General features: G+C 36.4%; 1 protein-coding gene across 3 annotated transcripts in view; it reads right to left on the reverse strand.

Moving 5' to 3' along the window:
* The window catches only part of LOC149788596 (glutamate receptor-interacting protein 1-like), a 101902-nt gene that overhangs the window by 27779 nt on the left and 60824 nt on the right, over positions 1-13299 (reverse strand). For all 3 annotated transcript variants that reach the window (XR_016424177.1, XM_089974648.1, XM_089974647.1), the window contains 2 exons: positions 12818-12887; positions 5143-5288 (listed from right to left, as the gene is read on the reverse strand). Coding sequence is in view for 2 of the 3 variants with exons in the window: in XM_089974648.1 (XP_089830774.1) it covers positions 5143-5288; positions 12818-12887 (216 nt within the window). In the remaining variant the exon portion in view is untranslated. The remainder of the gene's footprint in view (positions 1-5142; positions 5289-12817; positions 12888-13299) is intronic.

Genomic DNA, 13299 nt, shown 5'->3' on the forward strand with positions numbered 1-13299 from the left:
AATCAAGATAGTCCTGCAGTTCTCTGGGAGTGAAAGGTTTATTATAATCTTTAGCATTACCAGATTTGAAATTTAAAGGAACATTTTTCTGGATTTTGATACAACTGATGTTTGTACAATAGTTTTCCTGGAGAAGTTTATGATGAAAGTTTCTGCCAATGTATTCAAAATTTCTAATATAATCATGATCAGTTCATAAAGTTTCTTCTAGTGCTTGATATACACCTGTGTTAATTTTTCCCAATTACCTATCTTACTATATTCCATTATGGTTTAAAAGAATTCAATCTAGAGACATAGGATCCTCTTGCTTCTTCAGTACAACAAGCTTTATCTTGTATTTTCATATGAAGTTAGAATTTTAGCTGCTGCATTGAACCTGAACTTTTTAATGTCCTCTTTTTGTTTTTCTTGAATACATATCTTCAAGCATAATGAAGCCACATTTTTGAAATGAACAAATATCTAATCTGATCTGCAGAGGAAATTTCCTAATCAGCCTCGTTTAATTTCCATCTGTGCCCTAGCCCTTGAGGTTTGGTGGTATTGCTTCCTAACCTGATGTCTGGTGGTATGACATCCTAACCTGAGGTTGGTGGTGTGATTTCCTAACTTCAGGTTTGGTAGTAATACTTCCTAAGCATAAAAGAAAGTGGCTACTCACACAAAAATCATCACCAATATAAGTAAAGTAAAAGAGATGCACTGCATATGGTCAGATCTAAGGACGAGTAGGATTCTGTGGCAGGATGATGACAGATATATGGCTTGTTATTGAAAAGGCAAGATTGTGTTCTGAAGTAACATCTTTTGTTTTCTCTCCCATCAATATCTTTACAGCTGCAAAATGTATGATGGCTGTTCAAGTCGCCAAGTAAAATAAAATGGAACTGTTCAATAAGATGCTAAAGATCAGACTGACTGAATGGAATGCTTGGTGTGAGATATATATGCAAAGCATAAGACCATCACAAAGTAGTCTGACTGAATGGAATGCTTGGTGTGAGATATATATGCAAAGCATAAGAGCATCACAAAGTAGTCTGACTGAATGGAATGCTTGGTGTGAGATATATATGCAAAGCATAAGAACATCACAAAGTAGTCGGAGTGAATGGAATGCTTGGTGTGAGATATATATGCAAAGCATAAGAGCATCACAAAGTAGTCTGACTGAATGGAATGCTTGGTGGGAGATATATATACAAAGCATAAGAGCATCACAAAGTAGTCTGACTGAATGGAATGCTTGGTATGAGATATATATGCAAAGCATAAGAGCATTACAAAGTAGTCTGACTGAATGGAATGCTGGGTGGGAGATATATATGCAAAGCATAAGAGCATCACAAAGTAGTCTGACTGAATGGAATGCTTGGTGTGAGATATAATGTGCAAAGCATAAGAGCATCACAAAGTAGTCGGACTGAATGGAATGCTGGGTGGGAGATATATATGCAAAGCATAAGAGCATCACAAAGTAGTCTGACTGGATGGAATGCTTGGTGTGAGATATATCTGCAAAGCATAAGAGCATCACAAAGTAGTCTGACTGAATGGAATGCTTGGTGGGAAATATATATGCAAAGCATAAGAGCATCACAGAGTAGTCTGACTGAATGGAATGCTTGGTGTGAGATATAATGTGCAAAGCATAAGAGCATCACAAAGTAGTCTGAATGGAATGCTGGGTGGGAGATATATATGCAAAGCATAAGAGCATCACAAAGTAGTCTGACTGGATGGAATGCTTGGTGTGAGATATATATGCAAAGCATAAGATCATCACAAAGTAGACTGACTGAATGGAATGCTTGGTGTGAGATATAATGTGCAAAGCATAAGATCATCACAAAGTAGTCTGACTGAATGGAATATTTGGTGTGACATATAATGTGCAAAGCATAAGAGCATCACAAAGTAGTCTGACTGAATGGAATGCTTGGTGTGAGATATATATGCAAAGCATAAGATCATCACAAAGTAGTCTGACTGAATGGAATGCTTGGTGGGAGATATATGTGCAAAGCATAAGATCATCACAAAGTAGTCTGACTGAATGGAATATTTGGTGTGAGATATAATGTGCAAAGCATAAGAGCATCACAAAGTAGTCTGACTGAATGGAATGCTTGGTGTGAGATATATATGCAAAGCATAAGATCATCACAAAGTAGTCTGACTGAATGGAATGCTTGGTGGGAGATATATGTGCAAAGCATAAGATCATCACAAAGTAGTCTGACTGAATGGAATATTTGGTGTGAGATATAATGTGCAAAGCATAAGAGCATCATAAAGTAGTCTGACTGAATGGAATGCTTGGTGTGAGATATATATGCAAAGCATAAGATCATCACAAAGTAGTCTGACTGAATGGAATGTTTGGTGTGAGATATAATGTGCAAAGCAAAAGATCATCACAAAGTAGTCTGAATGGAATGCTTGGTGTGAGATATATGTGCAAAGCATAAGAGCATCACAAAGTAGTCTGACTGAATGGAATGCTTGGTGTGAAATATATATGCAAAGCATAAGATCATCACAAAGTAGTCTGACTGAATGGAATGCTGGGTGGGAGATATAATGTACAAAGCATAAGAGCATCACAAAGTAGTCTGACTGGATGGAATGCTTGGTGTGAGATATATGTGCAAAGCATAAGAGCATCACAAAGTAGTCTGACTGGATGGAATGCTTGGTGTGAGATATATGTGCAAAGCATAAGAGCATCACAAAGTAGTCTGACTGAATGGAATATTTGGTGTGAGATATAATGTGCAAAGCATAAGAGCATCACAAAGTAGTCTGACTGGATGGAATGCTTGGTGTGAGATATATCTGCAAAGCATAAGAGCATCACAAAGTAGTCTGACTGAATGGAATGCTTGGTGGGAAATATATATGCAAAGCATAAGAGCATCACAGAGTAGTCTGACTGAATGGAATGCTTGGTGTGAGATATAATGTGCAAAGCATAAGAGCATCACAAAGTAGTCTGAATGGAATGCTGGGTGGGAGATATATATGCAAAGCATAAGAGCATCACAAAGTAGTCTGACTGAATGGAATGCTTGGTGTGAGATATAATGTGCAAAGCATAAGAGCATCACAAAGTAGTCTGACTGAATGGAATGCTTGGTGTGAGATACATATGCAAAGCATAAGATCATCACAAAGTAGTCTGACTGAATGGTTGTTGTTGTTGTGGGATTTAACGCCATTTTTCAGCACACGATAGGCTATGTATGGCGGCCAGTATTAATGGTGGAGGAAGAACCCGGGAAAACCCCGAGAAGAACCACCGACCCACGAGAAGCTACTGGCAAGCTTTCTCACATACCCACATTGGCCGAATCCTGGACTCGAACCCACGCAGCTGACTGAATGGAATGCTTGGTGTGAGATATAATGTGCAAAGCATAAGAGCATCACAAAGTAGTCTGACTGAATGGAATGCTTGGTGTGAGATATATGTGCAAAGCATAAGAGCATCACAAAGTAGTCTGACTGAATGGAATGCTTGGTGTGAGATATATGTCCAAAGCATAAGATCATCACAAAGTAGTCTGACTGAATGGAATGCTTGGTGTGAGATATATGTGCAAAGCATAAGAGCATCACAAAGTAGTTATCTAGATAGAGAGTATTTTTTTACGTTAATACTGGATATATTTCACAGCATGGTACCACCAAAGTGACAATTTAGAAAGTGGCAAAGCCACAAGTTAATATGTATTGTTTTTCGTACATGAAGAAACAAACCCAGTAATAGCATAGAAAATGATTTTTTTAAATTATATACAAAACTTTCCCCAGCAATGAAGTTTAGATTAAACTCACTCTTCAGCAAAATACACTTACCCCACCTCCTTTTCGTAAATTCATCACACTTTCATAGGCTGATCATATAAACATACCTTACAAGAAAGCAGTCACATATGGTTTGACCTACTGTTTGACCCTATCTGAATACAATGCAAGTCCAATTCAGCAAAGCACCACACTGGGTCTAACGTTGTAAAGGGAAATAACTTCAGAGAGATGTGAATGGCATCAGGTCAAGTATCTTTATGAAAGATTAATTTCCATGTCTGGTATGTAAGGCAGTTTCTATTAATTTGTTCTATCTCACAAAGTACTTGTTCTTGTTGCTGAAGATGCAACCTTTGTAGGCACACACAACCAAGAGTCAATTGGCATAATGGGAAATATACATTTTCAAATGTTAATTAAAATGATATATTTTTCACATGTGAAGATATAGGAATGAAAAATTATGAAAATTATTGTGCCAATAACTCTCTATATTTCACTTAGGTAAATAATAAATTCTTTTATGATGCTCTTGTTAAGCATTTCAGTACAATTTCACCTAATTGGTTTCTCCCAACAAGACCATTCTGTACAAAGCAAACATCAATCCATACAAGACCAGTCCATGCAATGCAAACATCAGTCCATATAAGACCAGTCTGTGCAATGCAAACATCAGCATCCCAATAAAACCATTCTTTGCAATGCAAACATCAGTCCATATAAGACCAGTCTGTGCAATGCAAACATCAGCATCCCAATAAAACCATTCTTTGCAATGCAAACATCAGTCCATATAAGACCAGTCTGTGCAATGCAAACATCAGCCTCACAATAAGGCTGCTTTGTGCAGAGCAAACATCAATCCATATAAGACCAGTCTGTGCAATGCAAACATCTGTCCATACAAGACCAGTCCATGCAATGCAAACATCAATCCATATAAGACCAGTCTGTGCAATGCAAACATCAATCTATATAAGACCAGTCTGTGCAATGCAAACATCAGTCCATACAAGACCAGTCCATGCAATGCAAACATCAATCCATATAAGACCAGTCTGTGCCATGTAAACATCAGCCTCCCAAATAAGACCATTCTGTGAAATGCAAACATCAGTCCATATAAGACTAGTCTGTGCAATGCAAAAATCAGCCCCCAAAAAGATTATTTTGATCAAACTAAACATCAGTCTACATAAGGACACTCTAGTGCAATCAAAACTACATAAATGGGTCCATCTTTTTGGTCCCAACAGTGTCCATGTCAGAGAAATATTTCTGTATTTGATTACCCCAAAAGTAATCCAACATGGTCAAACTTACCAGTATAAGGGTCTTCCCTTTTGATCTTTAACCTGATGATGTCTTCAGCTGTATCTATCAAATGCATGGCTTCCTCTACACTGAGGTTTTCAGTACGAGAATCATTGATGGAAAGTACCCGATCTCCTGGGTGAATAGAACCACACCTGTAAATATATGCAACAAAAAATGTCATTATCATTAGGCTCTTCTACTCATGTAAATGTGGTCAAGGTAAATGTCATCAATATATATGCCATCAACTAGAAAAAGATATGTCCTTTCCTAATCACATTATGCCATAAATCTGGATGACAACATTGAGAAATGTAATGTCTGTGTGAATATGCCACCAAAGGAAAATTAAACTCTTGAAATTTATAAAACCTAAAGAATGATAATATGTACCACTCACAGCAAGCAGTGTGAAATGTAGAATGATAACATGTAACACTCACAGCAAGCAGTGTGAAATGTAGAATGATACCATGTAACACTCACAGCAAGCAGCGTGAAATGTAGAATGATACCATGTACCACTAACAGCAAGCAGCGTGAAATGTAGAATGATAACATGTAACACTCACAGCAAGCAGTGTGAAATGTAGAATGATACCATGTACCACTCACAGCAAGCAGTGTGAAATGTAGAATGATACCATGTACCAGTCACAGCAAGCAGCATGAAATGTAGAATGATACCATGTACCACTCACAGCAAGCAGCGTAAAATGTAGAATGATACCATGTGCCAGTCACAACAAGCAGTGTGAAATGTAGAATGATACCATGTACCACTCACAGCAAGCAGTGTGAAAGGTAAAATGATACTATCTGCCACTCACAGCAAGCAGTGTGAACAGTAGAATGAGAACATGTGCCACTCACAGCAAGCAGTGTGAAATGTAGAATGATAATATGCACCTCACAGCAAGCAGTGAAAACTGAAGAATGATAACATATGCCACTCACAGCAAGCAGTGAAAACTGTAGAATGATAACATATGCCACTCACAGCAAGCAGTGAAAACTGTAGAATGATAACATATGCCACTCACAGCAAGCAGTGAAAACTGTAGAATGATAACATATGCCACTCACAGCAAGCAGTGAAAACTGTAGAATGATACCATGTACCACTCACAGCAGTCTGAAATGTAGAATGATAACATGTGCCACTCACAGAAAGCAGTGTGAAATGTAGAATGATAAAATGTACCATTCACAGTATGCAATGTGAAATGTAGAACAATACCATATGCACCTCACAGCAAGCAGTGAAAACTGTAGAATGATAACATATGCCACTCACAGCAAGCAGTGAAAACTGTAGAATGATAACATATGCCACTCACAGCAAGCAGTGAAAACTGTAGAATGATAACATATGCCACTCACAGCAAGCAGTGAAAACTGTAGAATGATACCATGTACCACTCACAGCAAGCAGTGAAAACTGTAGAATGATAACATATGTCACTCACAGCAAGCAGTGAAAACTGTAGAATGATACCATGTACTACTCACAGCAGTCTGAAATGTAGAATGATAACATGTGCCACTCACAGAAAGCAGTGTGAAATGTAGAATGATAAAATGTACCACTCACAGTAAGCAATGTGAAATGTAGAACAATACCATATGCACCTCACAGCAAGCAGTGAAAACTGTAGAATGATAACATATGCCACTCACAGCAAGCAGTGAAAACTGTAGAATGATAACATATGCCACTCACAGCAAGCAGTGAAAACTGTAGAATGATAACATATGCCACTCACAGCAAGCAGTGAAAACTGTAGAATGATACCTTATGCCACTCACAACAAGCAGTGAAAACTGTAGACTGATACCTTATGCCACTCACAGCAAGCAGTGAAAACTGTAGACTGATACCATGTGCACCTCACAGCAAGCAGTGAAAACTGTAGACTGATACCTTATGCCACTCACAGCAAGCAGTGAAAACTGTAGACTGATAACTTATGCCACTCACAGCAAGCAGTGAAAACTGTAGACTGATACCATGTGCACCTCAGAGCAAGCAGTGAAAACTGTAGAATGATACCTTATGCCACACACAACAACCAGTTTAAAGCTTAAGACATTATTCAACTCATCTTGACTACTATAACAAGCCGATAGTAACCCTAAAAGTAAAGCCATTAAGACCAGTTCTGTTTGTGGTGATGAGGGCAATGGCAGAGCTGGATAACTGAGTTTTCCGACTTCATGGATTTAGCTAAGAGGAAGTAGTTGACTAAGGTGGCCTTGGTAACAATGCTTATGGTGTCCACATCCTGGACTGTATACTTTTTAGCCCTCTAATCCCTTTAGTTGTTTGGCAGAGAGGTTTGCCCATACATCTTCCATCCAGTGTATACAAAAAACATATGGCCTGAATTACACCCAAGACAATTTATATGGATAGAATGAATGTCTCCAGCCAGCTTAAACTGTTTCTTGGCATTTGCAAGGCCTCAAAAGAAGCAATATTAGTAACTGAGGAATTAAGGGAATTTGGCACCATTTACTCTATCCATGGGGAGATTTGTCTTATTTCCACTCTGACAAGCAGATGACACTTTAGCACCTCTAGCAATTCTGCTAAAATAACTGAAAGACTTGGCAGATTTCTTTTTTCAGGTTGGGAGGGGGAATATGTGTAAAGTAGTGGATGTACTCCTAATTTATAATGCTCTGGTAATATATTTGAATAACATGGTTCCAAACTTGCACCACAAGGTTAGGTTATGTTGCAAGAATAAACAAGATTATGAGACCCAACTTTTTTCAACATCCAAACCTCAATACAAGCATTCCAAGTTTTGAGAATACAGATGTCTTGGAGGGTTCATGTAGTACTCAATTAAATAAAAAAAGGCTTGGAGGGTTCATGTAATACTATATTAAATACAGATGGCTTGCAGGGTTTATGTTGAACTAGATTAAATACAGACGGCTTGGAGGGTTCATATAGTATTCAATGAAATATAAATGGCTTGCAGGATACAGTAGTACTCAATAAAATATAGCTACGATGTCGTAGCCTCAACTTGATATTGTTGTGGTTGAGGCTACGAACTGATCCCATATCATGTAATGGAGCAAAAAAAATCATCATTAAAGTCAGAAAAACAAACAGTGTAGAAATCAACTACATAAGTATAATCATCTTGTGAAAGAAGTTTGGCTTATTTTGAATTTATTAAGCCCTTACACAATAAAATAAATTGGCATGGTTACTCTAACTTTATACTGTCCGCCATGACAAATAACGCGAGACTCTCGCCGTGACCCCTTTTCTACATAAGGCTTGTCAGACCATATTTTCGATATTCTGTGCTATATTATTATCAATCAAGTGCGAATAATTGCTTCTTGGTGAATTTCAAAGTTGCCGATAAACCGTATTTACTTTTAATGCGCAGAATTTCTGACCCAAACGGCACCAAATTTTTACTACGATTTGTTTACATTTCCAAATAAGGCGTCAATGTCTTTAAATGGCACACAAACAAACGAGGCTGAGAACGGAAGTAATCATTATTTGAAATAATATGGAGGATGATCTAAACAAAAATATCGGCTAAAAAAGGTACACGAGATTTTACAACTATTTCTACAATGATTTTCGATACTTCCAGTATTAAATAAGAGGAATACTCGATTTATTGGATTATATGCAAGGAATATGTTTAAAGTGTTATTATTAGGCTAAAAGAGCGCCGGGTGTGAATCACACCTGGCTTGCTCAATTAACACGTATATGCTCATGTTAGTACCCTGTCCACGAGGTACAAGTAAGGGTACTAATATTAGTACTAAATAAAATACAGAGAGCTTGGAGGGTTGATGTAGTACTTGATCAAATACAGATGACCTGGAGGGTTCACATAGTGCTTAATTAAATACAGATGGCTTGCAGATTCATGTAGTACTCAATTAAATACAGATAGTTTGGAGGGTTCATGTATTACTCAGTTAAATACATATGTCATGGAGGGTTAAAGTAGTACTCAATGAAAGACAAATGGCTTGGAAGGTTCATGTAGTACTCAATGAAACATAGATGCCTTGGAGGGTTCATGTAGTACTCAATTAAATACAGATGGTTTGGAGGGTTTAGTACTCAGATACAGATGACTTGAAGGGTTCATGTAGTACTCAGAGATGTCTTGGAGGGTTCATGTCGTACTCAACTTGATAGAGATGTCTTGGACCTTTCATGTAGTACTCAACTTGATACAGATGTCTTGGAGGGTACATGTAGAACTAGATTAAATACAGATGGCTTGCAGGGTTCATGTAGTACTAGATTAAATACAGATGGCTTGCAGGGTTCATGTAGTACTAGATTAAATACAGATGGCTTGCAGGGTTCATGTAGTACTCAAATAAATACAGATGGCATGGAGGGTTAATGTAGTACTCAATGAAATACAAATGGCTTGGAATGTTCATGTAGTACTCAATGAAATACAGATGGGTTGGTGGGTTCATGTAGTACTCAAATACAGATGGCTTGGAGGGTTTAATACTCAGATACAGATGGCTTGGAGGGTTTATGCAGTACTCAATTAGATAAAGATGTCTTGGAGGGTTCATGTAGTTACTCAGGGATGTCTTGGAGGGTTCATGTAGTACTCAGATAGAGATGTCTTGGAAGGATCATGTAGTACTCCACTTTATATAGATAGCTTGCAGGGTTCATGTAGTACTAGATTAAATACAGATGGTTAGTAGGATTCATGAAATATTAGATTAAAAATGATCTAAGGAATTATCATACCTTGGAAGACACTTATAATCTTGTTCCTATTTTATTGTCACAAGCAAATACCAATACACCTCTAAATACATGTTATGTTAATTATAAATATTTAAAGTCATCTTTCTCATCTTTATCTCTTAAAGAGAATTAAACCAAAATTCAGTAAAAATTTGTAACCAAATATTTAAGCAATTACCTTTGATATGAATTTTCCCCATAAATGATTTTATTTTAGAAATTTTGCAGCTTCTATGAAACACTTAAATCAGTTTCTCAAAAGATTTATGGAATTTAATTGAATCAAGTCTTTGAATTGTAGAAAGGAGGGTAACCACTCAACTAATCTTACATTCCTTTACATATTTTGACTGTCATTGCAAGGCCAAAAGGCCAGAAGCTTAGGGCTGTTCCATTAAAACATACAGGGAAGGCACTCTTAAAATACGGTACTCACCCAGTGATGCAATTTAGAATTTTCTTATCATTTTAACATGAACTATGTGAACCAAAGTACCTTGACACATATTGTTTTAAACTGCCTTCCCTGGGTACCATGTATGTTTCAATGGAACAGCCCTTAATATAACAAGTGTCCTTATTAGAATTAAAAATACAAACTAATCTTAGTAACAGGCAGTGTACAGCATGTCATGGCTTAAATGGATGATATGCATCCAACCAAAACAAGTGCAAAAATCAGCTAAAATTAAATTAATGAAAAATTAATGTTTATTAGGAACATCAGAATCATATGTATGATTAACTTTTTAGTAAACACCATGTCTAATGAAGAAAGTGAGGCAATTTGTATCCTTATAGGAAAGGGTCGAAGACATTCATTTGATGGATGGTGGGAAAAGTAATCATGTTATCACAGAAAAACCAAAGTTCCTTTTTGTGCATGTGTGATAGTCATAATTTGATAAAATAAACTCATCTTTAAGAAAAGATACAAGTTACATCCAGTTTCATTGGTCCAGGATAATTCAATATTTAAAATCAGTCTGTAAAGGCAGGCAAAGTTTTGGTTCATGGATCAAAAAATTTGCCATAAACAGCTTCTTTTGATTCCCTATTCATTACAAGCTTCTCACATAAGCCAACTGTCTTTTTGGTCTCAGTTGCACAATTTAGGGAGAGGATGGTCTTCAACTGGCAAATTTAGATATTGTTTTTGTAGCAAGAACATCACCTCCAAATGTTAAATTGAGAATTAAATCTAATTTAACAAAATCTGGCCTAGTTCTTGTCTTTATAGGGAGAGGATCACTAATTCATTTTCCCACAGAACTTGATGTTAATATATTAATTTCTTAATTTGACTGGCATACAAACCACACATCCTTTGATTTATTTGAGTTAGAGAATTCTTTTTAACCTTGAGATACAGGTGTTTTGCAGCATTTTCTTGTGCCTTGGACTGCTGAAGAGGGCACTCCCTGATCTGTACTAATAATAAAGCCTTACACCAACAGTCCATATGCTGTTTTGCAGCATTTTCTTGTGCCCTGGACTGCTGAAGAGGGCACTCCCTGATCTGTACTAATAATAAAGCCTTACACCAACAGTCCATATGCTGTTTTGCAGCATTTTCTTGTGCCTTGGACTGCTGAAGAGGGCACTCCCTGATCTGTACTAATAATAAAGCCTTACACCAACAGTCCATATGCTGTTTTGCAGCATTTTCTTGTGCCCTGGACTGCTGAAGAGGGCACTCCCTGATCTGTACTAATAATAAAGCCTTACACCAACAGTCCATATGCTGTTTTGCAGCATTTTCTTGTGCCTTGGACTGCTGAAGAGGGCACTACCTGATCTGCACTAATAATAAAGTCTCACACCAACAGTCCATATGCTGTTTTGACCGTGGGAATTTAAAAACAGGATATCATAATAAAAGGAAATATTTTGTTGTAAACTGTTGTACACAGATTGCAATTTATGAAATGTATAATGGGGAAAAAAATTAAATCCATTTCAAAGCCAATATATGCATCTCAAAATATGAAAGTACTCTGTTTTTTCATTCCCCAACCAATAGACTGGTTCTCTGGATGTAAAATAATTAGTTGTCTGATAACTATATCTGAGATCCATAAAAAACAGAACTTTTTTATTCTGTAGGACTCCATGACAAAAACTATCACTGCAGTCAGTTCATAACATTTTGACCTTCATAAGGTTAATTTCCAAATTTTACCAAGAGTCTAACAATCCTAATGCATAAACAGATAGTCTGTGATGTCAGATGACAAAAACTAACTGTTGCAAGCAATAACTTGCTGAAAGCCATGCAAACAAATGCTGTTTAATGTACAAAAAAGCCTGGAGGAGAGAGCTTAGATACACAATGAATTTACTTATAATTTCATTTTGCATTAATATTCAAACTTATATCTATTTACTCAATGATGTCTAAATATTCATTTTCTTAAAGGAAGTACTAAAATAAATTTATTTGATGAGGATCATATTTAATTTTGATTTAAAAAAATTAAAAATGCTTTAAATGATTTATTTGTTCTTACAATACATAATATGGTCATTTATGAATGCATATTTACAAACAATTTGTACAGCCTCTGGCAATCAAAGGAAAGTATTTGCTCTATTTGATGTGGACTTAAAAACAAATAATGAATTGTGCAAAGATGTTAAGATAATCTTGGGCTAAAAATACATAATTATGCAGATGTAAAGAAAATCTAGGGCTTAAAACAATGAACTATGCACAGATGTAAAGAAAATCTTGGGCTTTAAATAACTAATGAATTGTAAAAAGATGTAGGGAAACTCTTAGGCTTCAAACAAGCAAGGAACTGTGCACAGAAAATCTGATCTGTCCAGATCTTTTAAAGCTGATGCATGCTAGGCTATATCAATTACAAGATTTTTTATTATCATAGTCAAATCAAACATTACCTGTATGCAACACTGCCCTTTGTAACCTCAACCACTATCAAGGGATCATTTGCTTTCCTTTTAAGAGAAGCTGAAATAACAGATAAAAATATATCAGGATACAATTTTTTTTACAAATGTATGCTTCCCATCTAATGGAAGCTGAGAGTACAGAATTTCACAAACCAGTACCATTTTTTAAAATCTGAACTAATATTTCTCTATAAACTGCAATGAAAGCTTGACTCTTGTATCTGGCATATTCAATAAACAAAACACTGTATCATGTTTCACTGGCTTGGAAACTTTTAACAGAGGCATATATACCCCACAGAGGAAAAGATTTTATGAAAATTCATTTATGGATGAACACCCTTATAGTAGTGAACAAGGTACCCATTTTGTATAGGAAATGGTTTTTGAACTATAATGTAATCTATATTGGTGATATGCTTACAGATTAGGGAACTATGACTGACTTTGATAGCTTTAAAGCTATATAT

This window comes from Sinohyriopsis cumingii, chromosome 11 (genome assembly GCF_028554795.1).
Source record: "Sinohyriopsis cumingii isolate HCF-2022 chromosome 11, ASM2855479v2, whole genome shotgun sequence".
NCBI classification, from domain to species: domain Eukaryota; kingdom Metazoa; phylum Mollusca; class Bivalvia; order Unionida; family Unionidae; genus Sinohyriopsis; species Sinohyriopsis cumingii.